At 40.5% G+C, this 19533-nt stretch overlaps 1 protein-coding gene and 1 non-coding gene across 2 annotated transcripts; both read left to right on the top strand.

The window, feature by feature from the left end:
- Positions 1–6729: 6729 nt before the first annotated feature.
- rps4 (ribosomal protein S4) lies at positions 6730–7881 on the top strand. The gene has a single exon. The coding sequence runs from the start codon at positions 6730–6732 to the stop codon at positions 7879–7881; it is 1152 nt and encodes a 383-aa protein (YP_762343.1).
- A 5521-nt stretch (positions 7882–13402) lies between these two features.
- On the top strand, positions 13403–13473 carry trnC-cp. Its single transcript has one exon. It is a non-coding gene; the product is annotated as a tRNA-Cys (tRNA).
- Positions 13474–19533: the final 6060 nt, after the last annotated feature.

Genomic DNA, 19533 nt, shown 5'->3' with positions numbered 1-19533 from the left:
AAAAAAAGGGTTCCTCTCGAATTGGATTCGAACCAATGTCAATAGATGACTCCCACCGAACATGGATCGTGTGATAAGACCTTTCTTCAATTGCATGCGGCTTTTTTCTTTCCTATTCTCCCGACTATTCTAAACTATGGTGGAGGGGATGCCTTAAAATTGGTTTCTTCTTTTCGAGAGTTCACATGCCAATGTTGAGATGCTAAAAGAGTTACAGGTTTTGAATCAAGCAACAGGAGAAGTCAATCCATAACAGTTGATCGTATTTGCGTTTCCTTCTTTGCTTAGGTTGTTGCATGATTTGGTGAGTCAAGTGTGTTTCCGACTCCTGCCAAGCCTAAAAAGAGGAAGGGCATCCAAGACCAAAGTTGGCAAACCTTTGGCTTCAGTCTTATATCGCAAGCAGGCATATTCTTCTTCTTGACCCTCGTCTCAATACAATAAAGCCGCTCTCTTCTTCAGGAACTTGGTGTCTCTCTTCCTCCTCCTATACTCTGGTGTGATAACCTCGGCGCCACATTCCTAGCAGCGAATCCAATTTATCATGCCAGGACGAAGCATATTGAGATTGACTTTCATCCGCGATCTCATTGCTACGAAGCAGCTCACCATTCGGTTTATTAGCACGAAGGAATCCTCTTTACCCAACCTTGATTGAACTTTTTCGGATTGGTTTTCGTACGCTACGCGCCTAGCTTTTTATTTTGCTGATTCTGCGTTGTGCTTCTAATCCATGAAGGATTGAGTCTCTATACCAATAAGAAATAATAAGATATGGAAGGCTGAATGAGCCCGACGCCGGAGACGGCGGAGGAGAATGAGGAGGATAGGATAGAAATCAAGATGTCAGGAAGCTGAAATGCAATAATCTCTAAGCCAGTTGGAGAAAAAAGGTAATCAAAGAAAGTTTCAGTTGGACTTACCCTGCCAACCCTACCCTAATTTCATACCCTGCGGTTTTCGTTCCTCTATTGATATTTCGTTCCTCTCCTTACGTCGAGCGACTGTCGTTCCCGGGTCTGAACTATTAAGTATAAAGGGTAATAAATTCCCCAAGCTCTAAAGAAGCTAGTGAAGAGGGCCAGTTCCGAGTCATGCATATCTTTCTTTAATTATTACCTTGAAAAAAAAGCAATAGCGATAGGAGAAGCGCATGCAATTGCAGAAATTGCAGAATAAAGATAAGCGCATCCAGTGTCAATAAGAGTTGTTTTTTTAGGCCGAATAATATAATATTAAAGGCCAAAAAGTAAGACTTCAGAGTAAGAGGAGGAAGGAGCTAATGCGGTTGCTGTCCTTCTTTCTGCCTTCCTCAGTTTGCGTTCTAGCTTTAGTCTTTAGTCATTTCGAGTTATGCATTTCGAACCTTCCAAGCAAACTAACCTTGCTAAGTGCTAGCCAGGTGAAAGTTCTTATCGCTAGTAGTTTTGGTGTTCTCTTCCCTTTCATCCAATTGCAGATAAAGCAATTTCTCTCCTTCGATTGTGAGGCCCTCGCCCGCCGGAAGGTCTCTACTGCAACTGAGTTTTAAAGCTTTTGAAAATATTTTTGGCAAGTAAAGTAGGTATCAATCTGCTTGAAAGCCTGCAGGGTCAAATTTGGAGTATTTTCAGTTAGAATCTAGAGTCAGCCTATTCAGTTCTTAGCCCTTAAGGGTAAGGCAGGGGGTAATATGGATAGTATCTGTAAATACTCAAACCACCTTCAACAAAGTGTTGATTTCCCGTAAAGCTAACTGTAGTCCATTAAATAAGTAGATATCTTAGGCAAGTTAGCAATCCCGTTATATTACCAAGGCCTTCCCTTCTATTGTAGAAAGAGTTCTCAGCCATCCAATTGCTGTACCAGTTGCCAGCTATCCAGTTTCATTTGAAGTTGCAGGGGGTCCAAACGAGCTAGTAGCTTTTATTCGTCCTATAAGTCCTTCCACAAGCGAGTCAATAGGGTGCTGGCTAGTTGTAGTTGTTGGCGTGCGTGGAAAGAGCGAAGGGCCTAAAAGTTTGAACTGGAAAAGATTCTCTATTACAGCAGCATATTCTCCTTCTTAGTTATCAAAAGAAAAAACTCCGTTTATGCTACACACTCAGAACTAGAAAGAAAGCTATTGAAGAGGAAGGTGCCGTCCATCAAACTGCTTGCTTCATTGAGTAGATAGAGTTTGAAGTAGAGTATGACACATCAGCGGTAGAATCATTCTTGCATATATATTATTTCATCTCAACTATTAAGATAAGAAAGAAGAAATGCCTATTTCAAGCACTGGTATAGAGCTAGCAAGATAAGGGAAAGACAAAGCAAGAAGGTTCTCCAGTAGGATGATTCTCGATGCAAGAGATTGCACTATTTAGGTACTTCACTAGCAGGAACTATTCTTTTGCAAAGAGCTTATTGAACTCCAAACATTATCTTCTTTTTATATTGTTATAATAACCCGCTAATTAGATAGGGGCCTAGCCAATAAGAGAGCGCCAGTATGCATGCTTATGGACGGACCCAGAGAGCAGCTTAATAGAGAGAAGTAGCAGTGAGGGCGCTAAGCTGAAGGAAAAGGCTGAATGCCATAGGAAGTTCTCGATGAATAATTCACTTACTTCGTTACTGCTGATTCGACAGTGGATCATAGCTCAAAGAACCTATTCCAGTGAACTTGACTACCATTGGAAATGTCGGTGCCGTATTTTCATGTCTTGTTTGGAAGGTTTAGCCAAATAAGCGAGCTAACCTTTTTACTTATACCCGCGAACTTTATGATGGAAATAGAAAAACTTGATGATAGGAATACCCGAGAGCCAGTTGTTAATGTCTTATAGCCCACGAAGAAATATTCCTTGGGAATGGAGAGACCTAGAGGAAGAACAACCTGCCGAGACTAGTGAAGTGGTTCCGGAGTTACCGGATCCAATTGGTTGGCACTTAAAGACTCCAGTTGTAGCCATAAATCCCCTGCAGTTCCGAAGGCTTCGCGCAATAGTTCTATAACCCTATCGTCTCATTTCCTTAAAAAAGGAAAAGAGACGATAGAAGAACACCAGGAGACAGCTGTTCAGGCACCTGCCAGGACTCAAGTGCTTTCGGTGGACAATCTCTATACCTTTCCCAAGCTAACAATAGGAGCCCGTAGCGTACGTCTCAATTTATGTTATACGCAGCCCTACGTGGGCTATAACAAAGCGTAGGAGGTGAGTGAGCCCGACAAGCCTATGTCTTAACCTCCGTCTTAGCCTCACTTCTGGAAGAGTGAAAGTGGAGTAAAGAAACCTAGTAAAAAGTAGTTGATTTGAGACTATGAATATTCAATCTCAGTTTGAATGAGCAAGCCCTCAAAAAGGCTAGTTTGAGAGGAGTCTAGAACTAGAAATAGAAATCAGGCTAAAATGCACATGATCCAAATAAGGAGAGGAAGCGGAGATCTTGAATCGAGAAAGTGGCTTTTTCTATCAGAAAATGAATCTGCTTTCTGATGGCCATTTCGGTCCGTTGTGGGACCACGGCTTGCAAAGAAGGTATGCTCGGTCGGCTTGCGCTCTTACTTGGAAGTGGTCTCAGTAGCGAAGTCAATAAAGAGGGTAGTCCTCCTAGCTAGGAAGTCGTTGATGAATCAACCGATTTTTACTACGTATCATTAAGAATTCGAATACTAGGGCAAGTTACGTCAAGTAGGGAAGATACCCAAGGCCCATATGAGGCGCTTGAAGAAGTGATCCATTAAGGCTTGGGACTAAGCAAAGCAGAATAGGAAATAGTAGTTGGATAGCTTTTCCTTGGGGTGTTCCCTGCCCTTTCATCGATTTTCGAGAAGTGCACTACATGTCAAACTCGAAGAGTTACTCACTTGGCCACAAGAGCAAATGTATAATGGTAGTCCCTCACCCAATCTGAGTATACCCTTTGGCGACGAGGCGGGCCTTGTACCTATAAATACTGCCATCAGTATATGCTTTCATTTTTTAGACCCAGCCAATGGCTTTCTTGCCAGTCCTTTCCTGACGTCTTAACTCGGATGGGCTTAGTAAGAAAAGAATGATTCGCATAAAGATCCGGTCAAATGGCTGCTATTGACGTAATGAAGAATTTCGGCAGATAAAAGAAGCAAGCTTTCGAGGAGAAAAAAGGATTGAATCAAAGGGTCCATAATAAAGTTGGAGGCCATAATGAACTGTACCCTTTAAATCCCGCAAAATACGCTTTAATGCTTGCCAGTGCAAATCTCGTGGGTGTTGCATGAACTGACATGCTAGGTTTACTGCATATGAGATATCAGGTCTTGTAAAAGTTAAGTACTGTAGAGCACCGACAATTTGGCGATAGGGAGTCGGATCAGCGAGAAGCGAACCAAGATTAGAAGAGAGTTGTGAGTTGGGTGCTACCGGTGTTGAAACCGGCTTGCAATCAGCCAGGAGTGCTCAGTTTGATAAGTAGATACTTTTCAAGGAAGATAGCCTGAGCGAGTCTTTTCGCGGAGCTATTGTGCCGAACGCTGGCTTTCAACTTCCCGTAAGTAAGGAGAAAGATTCTAACGTTGATCGAGGGAGCAAAAGGGAATCTAAAGGGTGAAATACGCGTCTGTCTCATTAGAACCCCGTAAACGCTCCGCTTAGTCGACAACAAGAGAATCGAAGCATCCTCCTATTCCTTATGTTTCAAGAGTTCCCGAGATATGCAAGTTGGGCACTTGTTTTTAATAATGCCAATGGGCATTCGAATCCCTGAGAGAGAGCTAATAGGAAGGAAGATGGCTCTGGATTCACTAGGCTTTCGCTGGCTAGAAGCTTCGAGAGAAAGTAAAAGAGATGATGTGGTTGAAAAGGTGGTAACTGTGGATAGCGCCAAGTAAGCTAATCCTAAATGTCCAGCCACGCCAAACCGAACTCTTATCACATTATTTGTAGGCTTTGCTATTCTTACTCCTCTGTGACCTTCATCAATCACTAGGCACAGTATCAGTTAGCGTGATATGGGTTGGTAAAGTAGTAAAGAAAGTCTTAGTTATTAGGAAAGAAATGTTGCAGCCTATCTGCCACTGAGTTGGAATCTATTTGCTTAACCTGCTAATGCACGGAGATTAGCCAAATTAGAGAATATGAGGACGTCGGCAATGGTTGGTTTTAATGCTCGCACAGACGAAATAGAATACCGGATTGGACCTTAGCCGCTCGGGAATAGAATCCTTCACCACCAGGAAAGGCAATCGCCACGACGCTGACATCTTTTCATACGTACTAGACCCGGAGGCAAATTCGGAAGAAGCCGCTTACACGACTTCCAATACAGACAACTCAAGCAAGAGGTTTGACATCACTCCTGCAACTGCAAGACAAAGACTCAATCAAGAACCAGAGAAACGGAAATCAACCTTAGTAAAAGACTAGCTAGCCACATCCCCTGACTCTCAGTCTCAGTCAACTCAAGGTGAGAAGCGAAAGGCCAGCAACTGCACTAACTGAGGGACACATTGAAAGCAAGAAAGAAATAGAACTTAGACAAAGAACAATAATACGATACTGAAATCCGAGTCGGCAATGGGCCGGAGAAACATTCACTCGTTAGCGACTCCTACTAAACAGCCAGACAGAGAAGGAAAGCAATGGAGATTTTTCTATTATCTATTATACATTCCCTGAGAAAGGAATTCGCATACTCGCCCTAGCTCTGAGGCCTTGTCAATGACTTTATTGCTTGGGTTAGTTGCCCTGGGTCAAAAGGGGACTACTCCTGAATCACATTAAGTATATAGGAAACGTAAAGGGAGATGGGAGCATCTCTCCATCCGACTTCTTCCTCTCACTCGGCCATCTCTCCCACATCATCCTATTATTTACCAAAAACTGACTGAGTGAATAGCGAGTTTTCATAAACCTAATAAAGTCAGGGTCGCTCATTGCTTCCATCCTCCTTTCCAATTTCATTGAAGCAACTCAAAGCGAGGTTAGGAAGAGAGCAAGCAGTGTCTCCTCAACTGCCGTTGGTGGGCCCGGAAGGGAAACCTCGGATTAAGCCAATTGCTATCATATCTCGTCGCATGGTGAAAGGCGAAATGCAGCGGTACCACAAGTGCTCATGCATTGGTCCAACCTAGAAGCTACTTGGGAAGACTATGAATTGATTGCAAGTAAGTATCATGGACAAGGAGGATTTTTAGGAGAAAGGAGATCCTCTCTCAACCCAATAGATGCAATGTAGGAAGACTAGTATCTTTAGTCCATGGGTGTAACACCATAAGATGGGATTGATGGTAATCTATCATAAATAGTTTCCCTTTTTGTCTAGATGACGTCCCCACGGTGTCTATAATTTATGTCAACCAATAAGAAATACCTGAAAGAAGATGCGTAGGCCTTCAATCATGGTGCAATGAATATCGTAGATAGAGTGATGGAAGAAGTTCGATCTCATATAGCTAGCTGGAGTCTTTCTTTTCAAAGTGAAACGATTTTCCTTGAGATATTTGAATTGGATTTTCTTTCACCACTACTATCGTAACGCACAGAAAACACTGACGTTTCCGCTCGCTTTCAACCACTGCCACTTTACCTGAGCACTGTGACGCAGTCGGTCAAGTATTGAGGCTAGTATATCAAGGACTTATGAGAACTGAAAAGAAAAAAACTAGGCAAAGGAATTCTCAAAGTTCATTGAGTTAAGGGAGGACCATTCGTGGGGGGTTCGTGGAAGAGTTGGGTTCGATTCCCTTTATACGCGATGTGGCGAAAAAGACTGATTCAACGAAATATGCCTGCATTAAGATTTAAAACGTGCCGTCTACTTCCAGGAAATGTTCGGAACAGAGAACTTTCTCTAATCCAACGCCGCATTCTCCGAAGATTGAGGAACAAGAGGAGATCCATTAAAAGAAATCTTTCTAAGAGAGAAAATCTAAACAGTAACATCAAATCACAAACTACACGAAAGTTGTCCCTTTATTATGGGGATTTACCCATAAGGAAGATGCACAGAGGAAGAGAACGAACTTCATATATCCCTTTTTTACTCAATCAAGAAACAAGATCGGACGTGATTCCGGTTCGTCTCCGTTTTAGTGACACTCTTCCTCAAGCAAGGCAGCCGATAAGTCATCGAAGGGTTTGTTTGAATAATGGACTGGTAACCATTACTCATTTTAAAGTTTCCCATGGTGATCTAATATCTTTTAAAGAAAATGACGCGAGAACCCGCGGTGAAGAAATAAGGAGATCTTTCTATATCGACATATCAGTTGGAAAAATCATAGGCAAATTCCTACCGGTCAGAATCTGGAGAAGAACAAAAACAGAATGGTTCCGCTTACTCACAACTCAGAGGGGATGCCGCTTACTACTCAAATCCGGGTTTTTGCAAGAGTTGCGTTCTTATATGCAAGAAGAAGACTTAGAAAGAACAAAGAAGTTTGGATCCGCAAAAGTATGCTTAGGCAGTTCCTTCGCTGAGCACAACAGAATGAAGAGGAATTTGTTTCATTTCAAATACTTCTTCTTATGGAAAAGAAGGAAGGAGGAAGAGGAATTGATAAGAACAATAGGGGAAGCGGAATGGAAAAGAAGGAAGGAGGAAGAGGAATTGATAAGAAGGAAGGAGGAAGAGGAAGGGGTAGAGGAGATCCTCAAAGTTATCGAGGAAAACGAAAACCGAAAAAGAGCAATAAGCCCTTTTGTTTACACAAAAAAATTATATAGAAATTCGACCTATTGCTCCGGATCCCCGTTTACTAGGAAGATAAGAATCAAAAGGATCGAACTACCTACTCATTATTCGGAGGTGAATCATAGAACACTAAAAGCTGTGGTATCTTATGGACCTAACATAGGTCACATCCCTCACGACATAAGATTGAAAGATCCAAACCTTCCTCTTCGGAGCGGAAACGGACGTGGCCAAAACATATAAAAAAAGATCGGCCTAGTCGCTCATAGGGACATATCTATCCGGATAGAGGATAGTCTAGATCAATTTTGAGAAAAATCTCTCTCTATATAGAATAGATAGGTATCTCTGTGGATAGAGATAAAGATAGGGATCCCTATAAATCGAAATATATGGAAAAAGTGCACTTTTTGACTACTACTACTATTTCTTAGACTTTTTCAAGGAAACATCGTTTTTTCGATTTTTACTGAATTGGTCGGAGCGTAGACGAGCGAGCAGAGCCCAGGAAAGAGGTCAGATCGTCATAGAGCAGTCGACTATAAGTATAAGACTGCTGGCCTGAGAGAAGGCAGTCTCTCTCGGGAAACATGGCCCAATTTCTCTTCTTTCTTTTCACACACGCAACAATTGGGAATAAAACAGACCATGAACATGAGTTTAAAATGTAAAAAAAAGGTCTGAAAGACTTATTCTTTTTTAAAAGGAGGATAAGATAATTTTTAGATTCTTTTTTGATGTTATTATGTGTTATTTACTACCTTTGGCTTTGGGAAAAGTTTTCTACTTTTGAAGTTCTTGACAAGTCCCAAGTGGAGGAGATTAAGAGGTCATTAAAGAATTCTTCCTTTTAGTTCTCTTCGATGTATCGATCATGCATTCCTAAACCACATAAGCCGGGGGAGATGCGCCCCATTAGACAGCCTCATAAGGCAGACATCATTGTCATGGATACGGCTTTTGAACATCGTTTTTGAAGACATCTTTCTAACGTACTCCCATGGGTTTGTGTTTACTGAGGCAGCCCCATCCTTTTCAATCCCTGCACCACATCACTCTGGAACCCAATTCATAAGTAAGGAACTGGAGAAGGAGAAGTGAACCACTGAATCTGATAGGTCTTTCAGCTTAACTATATCCAGGCCCAAAATGGATTTTCCTACTTTTTTTTAGGGTGATAATCCAGTAGGATGGACAAGACAGTGTGAGAAATACTTTGATCTTGCTTGAGTTCCTCAGGGGATGTGGGTATCAATGGCCCCTCTTCATTGTTGTGGTAGAGCTTTTATTTTAGCTCGAAACATGCCGTAGTTCCTCGCTGGGACAGGAATAAGTCGTCAAGTAGGCATATGAACGGGAAAGGCTTTTTGCACGGTATACGTCACTAATAGCCGCCAATAAGATAGCTCATCACGAGAAGTAGTTTCCAGGTTTTTTACAAATAGGCTTGTAAAGGTCACGGAAAGGCATTTGTGGTGAGGCGCCTCCGGAATCACATAAAGTATGCTTTCCAGTCCAACTCTTCAGTCCTGCTCAAAGGTTGACCTGTCCGGCGGTCCAGAAGAATCGAAGGTAAGTCAAGGCGATCGAAAGCCTACATATGGTTGAGGAGACGAAGGGAGGATTGTCTTGATCATACTTCCGCTTTCTACCTTCTTGTTTGCAAACTCGTAGCTTCTTCAACACTCAGCCTAAAACAACCATCTTGAACAAGAATCTCTTCTTCAAAGCAGAATCTTAAATCAATGTGATCTACACCCTTAGACGTCGATGCACTTACTCCTTACTCTATTTGGACTTTATGGCTAATGACTTACTTGAAAGATTCGTGCAGGTACATATACAACTGACTATACTACTAATAATAATAGTGACTCTGGTTCAACTTCTTACTTTTCTTGATCGTACTAGTACTAAATTAGAGTTGATTGAATAAGGAAGGCTGACACGCTTCTCGGTTGTGGAGTCAGTTCTCGGTGGTGGTTGCCTTCTTCTTTTTCTTAGATTGTTGATACATATTGACTTGTTGACTTGATTTGAGAATATACTTCATTTACTTTCTTTCATCGTTGACAGAAACTGAACTCAAGACAGACCTTCCAGCTTGATCTTATTGATGGATTCCTATCTCAAAGGATAATAAAATGCTAGTAAATGCACTCAGTCAACCGAAAAAATGTATAAGAAAGAGTGCTTCTGGAGGGAATGTAGGTTTTAAGCGAAATGAAGCACTTAATCTCTTAAGATGGGCAATGGCTACTTGGCCTTGTTGATCCGGAATTGTCCCGCTCGCTCGTGAGAAGCCCCCGTTTTTCAATAAGCTCAGCATCAACCCTTTTCTTTGTAATATAATATGTGATCAACTTCCATTATCGTGCCCGTGTTCCCTGTTCCCTAACTGTTCCTGTCGACCAAAGCACTCTCATACCACGGCAAATTGGAAAAATAGACTTAGAATATTATAAGCGAAAGAAGCTTGTTAAAGCTAATGATAAAGAAACAGATAAGTAGTTGTTGCAAGCTAGGGATGAAACCAATCAGACTAGCTACGCTGGCTAAAGAATAAAAGAACCAACTGAAAACTTCCTTATAGTGGCAGCTGGCGAAGAGCTAGAGCAAGGAAAGGTTGTGTGCGCAATAGCTATAGCAATTGATCAAATCGAGTAGTTCTTTCGCTTGGAAGCTGAACAATGGATATAAAGATTCCTGTGTTATTAGAGCCTTTACCAATTACTAATTGTGCATTGGAAAAACAGTTACAATGGATTTCATTACAGGATTGCCCAAGATCAGATATATTGACCAGAGGGTTGGACAAATGCCTAGAAGGGAAAGCCAGCATGGTAGGAAGTAGGTTCTAGCTTTCATCAACCCGGAACGATAGTGGAGGCGAGCCCGGATCCAGAGATAGATGGTGCACTAGAGTCAAAACAAGAATCCCTTATCAAGCAAACCCGGCACTCCTTAACTAACTACTGTTCAGTTGAAAGTAGGTGGATCAATAGAAAGCCTCTTCAACATCGGCCCTCGTCATCAAGAGCAATCTGATCTCGCTTTGATTCATCAACAATAGGATGACCGATAAGATATGGTTACTGGTCTAGTCTGCTCATTTTACTTTCGGAGGAGAATGGCTTTTCTTTTTTCTTAGACTTAAGGGAGCAAGCTAGAATCCTGCTTTTCCCAAAGAGAGTGGGATGCATCTACCAACTTGTCCTCTCAATTGAATGTTACCAACTTGTCCATTAATAGTAAGGAACCCAGGGATATCGGGACGGGAACTTATCGATACCGATACGCTCAAAGTCTTGATTTGTCTAATACGGATATTGAACGGTATTCAGCGAGGGCTGCTGTCATTTCATTTCTATCACGTAATGCAAGAGAGGCAGTTTGTGTAGCTGTCTCCAATCAACATATCAACATATGGTACAGAGGGACGTTATCTACCCATTCTCTCTTCCTCAAGCCACATACGAGAAGCATAACATTTCATCTATATTACACTAAGCAAGAGACATGGAACGTATCCGTTACTAGGCGAAGGAAGAGGGAATCCTACTCATCACCGGGAATCCTACCTGACTGACCCCAACTCTAGGAAAGCTGGTGGATAGCTGAACGGAACAGGGAAAAGCTGTATTCATTTTCTGAAAAAGAATAAGTCCTTCCAATTGCGTGAGCCTATTTCTCACTTTTCCTACCAGCCCTACCTACATAAGTTTGCTATAAAGAACTGAAGAACGGCGCATCTTTAAGGGGTTAGATGAACTTCTTGCTTCCCTATATGAGGGAAAAGGTGGATACCTGCTACTGTACTTACGTGAAGTAAGCTATTCCCGTCCGCTCAGCAAAGAAAAGTTAGCTATTAGATGGGTCCAGCTTTTCCCAATAGATTAGTTAGGGTATCTACCAAAACCATAGCTCGCTCCTCCTTTCTTGGGTTTCCTATGTTCCCTAACTGTCTGCTATTGCTAAAGCTCAACCTATGCCTCCGGCAAAGGCAAGACGGAAAGCAAGCTAGTTAAGGTTTCGGAAACAGGAATGCAACCAAGCTAACAACAAGAAGCCCTCAGGTCATGAGAAAAAGGAAATAATGGATCATCTGCATGGAAGGTCATCCCTATTCCTATCTTTTTATCCGACTGGAAGCTTGTAGCAGTGGAAGAACAGCAATTCTTGATACTTTTTCTTTATTCACTCAATCCAACCGCTTCGTCTAACATAAACCCTTGTCTAGGTCAATTGATACATACAAGCCGCATATATCATCTATACAATCCTTCTCTCTCTTATTGAGTCAATCTAGCATAGTTCAATCTTTCTTCTTCTTATAACTTTAAACAAGCTGCAAGGCGTTGCTATCCATCGCAATACCCACCCACAAGAAGTAGTGGCAATTCTCTTCCCTTTGCTGACTACCTTCACCTTGTGCTATATCTCGAGTGGACATAGCCACCCTAACAACTAACCTATATCTACTTGCTTCGGCCTTTATATATCTGCATTCTCTGCTGTATCCACCTTTACTTGGTATTCAGTGCTCTGTTCTAGAAGTCTGTAACACCTGACCTCGAACTCCATTGGCTCCTTACCTCGAGCCGGGATAAGAAGATAGATTGTACATTTGATTGTTTAAACGTGAGTTTAAACTCATTTTAAGCATGTTTCAGTGAAGGAGAAGTAGTGATGAAGGTTTCGTAAAAGGAAACAGGAAAGCAAAGCGGGTTACCGGACTTGGGAAACGGAAGAGATCAAAAGCGAGAAGTGACTAGTTGGAAGTTCCTGAAAGCAGGGAAAGCGATAGTTGACTTTTCTTGAGAAGTAGGGACCCAAGAATTACGTATTACAAGTGGACTAGTATTCATAGGGGCCTTTTCTTTCGAGAAGGCTTACCGGATACTATGCTGGCCCCAATGCGAGGTAGTTTCCCTGCTTGTAAGATCCTGATTTTGAGTCAACCATATCACAAGACTTGCTTTAGCAGATCGTTTATGTTAGAATAAAGGAAGAACCTATATCGCGTTTGTCCTACCAGTCAATAGTAATAAGGAAGAACCTATATCGCATTTCACCCGGATTTCACTAACCGACAGAGATAGGGGACCTCTCTTCTCAATCAGCTCCTCCCGCTCCGCCTAACCTGGGTATAGATAGAACGTTGGTCCGTGAGGACAAGTATAGTACGCCCCTAGTTCTAGTTAAGTATGTCTTATTGACCGAAAGTAAGGATAAGCAGAAGAAGCAGCGAGATAAAGCAAACAGGATGCAGGGAAAGAAGGAACAATCCTAGTCCGAAGGCAAGGACGGAAACAATAATATTCGTTGTTGGCCAATGCCAATATCAACAACCAGATCTTTGAGAATCGATGGAGCTTCCCCGCTCTTAGTTTGCTTTACAGGCCCACCACCTAGTAATTAGTCAGCGGATCCTTCCCCGATACAAGACAAGAAGGGTTATCCTATTAACCAGAGCAACCAGTGTCTTCTTCCTCGACTGTCCTCTATCTGAGGGATAGCGAATAGGATCTTGGAATGCATCTATCTATTTGGGATGCATCCTAAGAAATGCTTAAATAATAATGATAGTTTAGTTCCATATATCATCTCGATACGGTCTACTTCCATACACCATAGTAAGTAAGGGGCTAGCCTGATATATCATTGGAAGTGTAAGGGTTTAGTAATCCCCTCCTACGATAAAGAATTAGTAAATGAATGTGTATGAATAAGATTTTTCTCTTCTCTATTTTGGATCGGATTTGGCGGCATGGCCAAGCGGTAAGGCAGGGGACTGCAAATCCTTTATCCCCAGTTCAAATCTGGGTGTCGCCTGACCCACAAAATACTTTTGATTTCTTATTGTACTGATTGAACTCTACAAATTCTTGCCCTGCATAAGCAAAGGAAAAGAACTAGGCCTGTCGATACTGGATTTTTCTTATTTCATATCTTCAAGGCAAATCGATCCAATACCGTGGCTGATGGAGTTTTGAACCTTTTTTTCTAATATCCGTTGAAAATTTGTGTATTTCTGCTTGAGCCGTACGAGATGAAATTTTCATATACGGTTCTCGGAGGGGGAGTCGGGCTAGTTACCTATCTCAATAAAGTATATGATTGGTTTGAAGAACGTCTTGAGATTCAGGCAATTGCGGATGATATAACTAGTAAATATGTTCCTCCTCATGTCAACATATTTTATTGTTTAGGGGGAATTACACTTACTTGTTTTCTAGTACAAGTCGCTACCGGTTTTGCTATGACTTTTTACTACCGACCAACCGTTACAGAGGCTTTTTCCTCCGTTCAATATATAATGACGGAGGCCAACTTTGGTTGGTTAATCCGATCGGTTCATCGATGGTCAGCAAGTATGATGGTTCTAATGATGATCCTGCACGTATTTCGTGTGTATCTCACAGGTGGATTTTGAAAACCCCGTGTTGGGTCACAGGCGTGGTTTTGGCTGTATTGACTGCATCATTTGGTGTAACTGGTTATTCTTTGCCTTGGGATCAAATTGGTTATTGGGCAGTCAAAATTGTTACAGGTGTACCCGAAGCTATTCCGGTAATAGGGTCCCCTTTAGTGGAATTATTTCGTGGAAGTGCTAGTGTGGGCCAATCCACTTTGACTCGTTTTTATAGTTTACATACCTTTGTACTACCTCTGCTTACTGCCGTATTTATGTTAATGCACTTTCCAATGATACGTAAGCAAGGTATTTCGGGTCCTTTATAGGGGAGGCATATCATAGAGAATTCTAATTCTAATATATCATATCGGGTAGGTTGTGGTATTTCATTGCTACAAACATGGGTTATTGTAAAATAAGACATGTCATTTGGATACTTCTCTTCAACTTCGAAGTATTTTTATACTTATACAAATAGTTGAAGTGAATTTTACGAAAGAAAATAAGGCGGATTATGGGAGTGTGTGACTTGAATTATTGATTTGGCCATGCAGATAGAGAATTGGATCTGCCACATTAGAATTCACGACCAAAGGTGTCTCCGCATCCAATCAACACGTAAGTCCCCTATCTAGGAAGGATAGGCTGGTTCACTCGAGGAGAATATTTTCTATGATCATACCCCAACCATGTCATCCATGAACAGGCTCCGTAAGATCCTATAGAGTATAAATGGAATAAGTCATGTGATATGATCCAATTCTATTTTTATTATACTGACTTTTTATTATAGTATGGAAATGCATTCATTTTCTTTGCATCGATTTTGATCCGCAATACTATCGGAGTAAAAGAAGGGATCTAAGGAAGAACGCAGGCTAAACTTTTAAATTTTTTATTAGTAACAAGTAAATACTTTGTTTGGACATAAGAAACTTGCGATATCGAGGGGATAAACACCAACTAATCAAGAGACAATCCACAAAGCAATTGATCATGATCAAATTTGTAAGCCCACTTGGATATTGAGCATTTAAGCATAAGAATAGGATTCTTTTCAATGAGTAGTTATAGGCGCAACTTCGGAAAAGATAATTTGATAAAGCTTTTCTTACCTTGAGTCATTGAGTCATTATATACCCTATTCTATTGTGGATCCTCCACGGTCTTATTTCTTTCATTCTTGCTCGAGCCGGATGATGAAAAATTCTCATGTCCGGTTCCTTTGGGGGATGGATCCTAAAGAATTCACCTATCCCAATAACAAAGAAACCTGACTTAAATGATCCTGTATTAAGAGCAAAATTAGCTAAAGGGATGGGACATAATTATTATGGGGAACCCGCGTGGCCCAACGATCTTTTATACATTTTTCCAGTAGTAATTCTAGGTACTATTGCGTGTAATGTAGGTTTAGCGGTTCTAGAGCCGTCAATGATTGGTGAACCGGCGGATCCGTTTGCAACTCCTTTGGAAATATTACCCGAGTGGTACTTCTTTCCCGTATTTAAAATACTCCGTACAGTACCCAATAAGTTATTGGGCGTTCTCTTAATGGTTTCTGTGCCAACGGGCGCAGTACCCTTTCTAGAGAATGTAAATAAATTCCAAAATCCATTTCGTCGCCCAGTAGCTACGACCGTTTTTTTAATCGGTACTGCAGTAGCTCTTTGGTTAGGTATTGGAGCAACATTACCCATTGATAAATCCTTAACTTTAGGTCTTTTTTAGTTTAGGGATTTTTCGAGTTGATTCATTCCACCGCGAAGTCCCCTGCATGGGTATCTAGGAAATAGTTACTTCCAAGTGAATCTTCCCTAGATACCTAAAATCTATTTTATTATGATCCATTTCGCGAAAATATAGATTGTGCCAAAGATGCAAAATTGCTTTCTTTTTTCTTTTTATTCTAACTCAAAAAAGAAGAAGAGGATAAAATTGCAATGATTTAAAGCGAGAACTTGTTCTTAGGTAAATCAATTGGGAGATGCTTCTCTAGAGTGTCCCATATCAGTTTTCCATCTTCCATACGAAAACTATTAATTCGCATAAGATCTTCTTCAGTCTTACTCAAAAGGTCCAATAGTGTATGTATATTGTTTTGAGACAATTATACGTTCTAGAAGGCAATTCTAATTGATCAATAAAAATACAATTCAATGGAATTCCTTTTTTGTTTTTCTTTAGATTAGTGAATCTTTTTTGAAAGGTTAAAAGGGGACCTGTTTTTATTTTCTTCGAAACTAGTGCCCTCTTCCTCTGTGTGTAGAAAAGGAAGAAATAAATCAATCAAATTACGAGAAGCTTCATAAAGCGCTTCTTTAGTTAAACTTCCATTCGTCCATATTTCTAAAAAAAGTATCTCGTGTTTTTTCATTTCCATTCCCACAAGAAAAAATACTATAATGCACATTTCGAACAGGCATGAATACAGCATCTATAGGATAACTTCCATCTTGAGAGTTCTTTCTGAGTTCCGTATGATATCCGCGATCTCTCTTGATCTGTAACTCAATACAGAAATCAACGGGCTCTCTCAAGTTAGCTATAGGTTGTGTCGTATCAACGATTTCTACGGAAGGCGGTAAGATTATATCTTGAGCGGTTATGTATCTAGGACCTTTGACGCAAATTGATGCGTCTCTAACTCCATAGAGATTACTTCTCAATACAATTTCTTTCCAATTTAGTAAAATTTCTTGTATGGATTCTTCAATACCTACTATTGTGGAATATTCATGTGGCACGTTCCCAAATTTGGTGCGTGTGATACATGTTCCTTCTATTTCTCCAAGTAAAGCTCTTCGCAAGGCAATACCGACAGTATCCGCTTGACCTTTTCTAAGCGGAGACAGAATGAAACGACCATAATAAAGACGTTTACTATCTACTCTTGATTCAACACACTTCCACTCTAGTGTTTGAGTGGATCCTGTTATCTCTTCTCGAACCATAACAGACGACTAGTATTATTATTTGATCATTGAATCGTTTATTTCTCTTGAAAGCGGTTTCATTTTTTTTTACAGACGTCTTTTTTTAGGAGGTCGACATCCATTATGCGGCATAGGTGTTACATCGCGTATACAACTTAACCGTACACCACTTTTAGCAATGGCTCGTAATGCGGCATCTCTTCCGCTACCAGCACCTTTTACCATAACTTCTGCTCGTTGCAAACCCACTGTACGAATAGCATCTACTGCTGTTCTTTGACCAGCATAGGGTGATGCTTTTCTTGAGCTTTTGAATCCACAAGTACCTGCGGAGGACCAGAAAACGACCCGACCTTGTGGGTCTGTAACGGTTATAATGGTATTGTTGAAACTGGCTTGAACATGAATAACCCCTTTTGTTATTCTACGTGCACTCTTCCGTAAACTAAAACGGGCATTCCTACGCAAACCAATACGCACTTTCTTACGTGAACCTATTTTTGGTATAGCTTTTGTCATATTTTATTATCTCATAAATATGAGTTAGAAATAACAAAAAGAAAAAAGATACAAAGATATCCGTTTCAGGTTAAAATATATCCTTTACTTTCATTTTTTTTATTTGCAATTTGGACATTTCAGTGGGTACTTTTTTTTTACTTTATTAGAATAGAAAGAAAAGCTTCTTTTTCGAAAGATTACCCCTGTCTTTGTTTATGCTTCGGATTGGAACAAATGACTCTAATTCGCCCACGCCTGCGAATCAGTCGACATTTTAAATTTTACGAACGGAAGCTCTTATTTTCATATATAGGTATTCCTTTCTTAAACTATGAATCTATTCTTTTGGAAAAAATAAGTCTCTTCACTTAAATTTATAAACTTGGAAGTTCCCAGAAAAACCTAATCCTTTGAATCTTTGGTATCCTTCAAATCTTCAGTATCCTTCGAGTCTTCGGTACGCTTCGAATCCTTATGGGGAAGTCTATAAATTATACGACCTTTGCTGGAATCATAACGACTTACTTCAATTTTGACCCTATCCCCCATCAGTATTCGTATAGAGCTAGACCGGATCTTTCCTGAAATATAGCCCAGGATGATCGTGTCATTCTCTAGGCGAACGCGGAACATTCCGTTGGGTGGGGCTTCCGTAACTAAACCTTCGAAAGTTACTTTTGCTTCTCTCGGGTTTTTTTTCTCTCCTATTTTTTTTTTTCTGTCATATATTTTTCTCCTATTTTTCAATTTTTATTTTCAAAATAGGAAGTTCGAGATAGAATTTGGGTACTATAGGTGGGGCCATTACCATATATAACATAAAACTTCTCCCCCAATTCTGTTTAGTCGAGCTTCTCGATCTGTCATTATACCTCGAGAAGTAGAAAGAATAGCAATTCCCATTCCGCCCAAAACCTTAGGAATTCCTTGATAGTTGGCATAAATTCGTAAGCCAGGTCGGCTGATACGCTTTAAAAAGGTTCTAGTTCTATATATTCCCTTTCTAGTCTTTCTCCTTTGATGTCGCAAAGTTGAAACCAAGAAATATCTGTTACTTTCCTGATGTTTCCGAACACTTTCAATAAAACCCTCTCGTAGAAGTATTTTCACAATGTTTTCGGTAATATTTGTGGATACTACTCGAACAGTTCCTTTTTTATTCATGTCTGCGTTTCTTATAGAGGTTAGTAAATCAGCAATAGTGTCCTTGCCCATAAGACTCTAATTCTAGGTTCCTCCTAATTTTTCTATAATCAACATGTTTTCCCTTTTCTTTAAATTTAGGATTTTAAAGCATATACGTGAGACACAATCTACTAATTTTTTCTTTGATCTATATCTCGTCTACTAGTATTTATAATACTTCAGGAGCTAATGAAACTATTTTAGTAAAATTCAATTCTCTTAATTCTTCGGCAACCGCGCCAAAAACTATAGTTCCTTTTGGATTTCCTTTTTGATCAATGATAACTGCTGCATTGTCATCATAGCGTATTATTATACCGTCGTCGCCTTTGAATTCTTTACGTGTACGTACAATTACAGCTCGAATTACTTCGGATCTTTCTAGAGGCATTTGGGGCACTGCGTCTTTGATTACAGCAATAATAACATCACCAATACGAGCATATCGCTGATTACCAGCGGCTCCTATGACTCGAATACACATCAATTTTCGAGCTCCACTGTTATCTGCTACATTTAAAAGGGTCTGAGGTTGAATCATATTATTTGGATTTCCATTTGTTATTTCAATGCAAAAGGATGAAAGAAATATTGTCTTTCCAGAAAGAAAAACCAGGGGTTTTTTATCTTCAATACTCCTTTTTGGGGTTCTATATCTCTAATCGAAGAAATTGACTTCGTATGGGTATTTTACTGGCAGCTATAGAGATAGCTGCTCTAGCTACAGTTTCGGATACTCCGCTCATTTCATAAAGTATTCGACCTGGTTTAACAACGGCTACCCAATATTCGGGGGATCCCTTTCCCGAGCCCATACGTGTTTCTGTGGGTCTTATTGTAACCGGTTTGTCGGGA

This window comes from Sorghum bicolor, mitochondrion (assembly GCF_000003195.3).
Source record: "Sorghum bicolor mitochondrion, complete genome".
In the NCBI taxonomy this organism is placed as follows: Eukaryota; Viridiplantae; Streptophyta; class Magnoliopsida; order Poales; family Poaceae; genus Sorghum; species Sorghum bicolor.
Note: the sequence above shows the minus strand (reverse complement) of the source record. Positions and strands in the feature narration are given on the sequence as shown.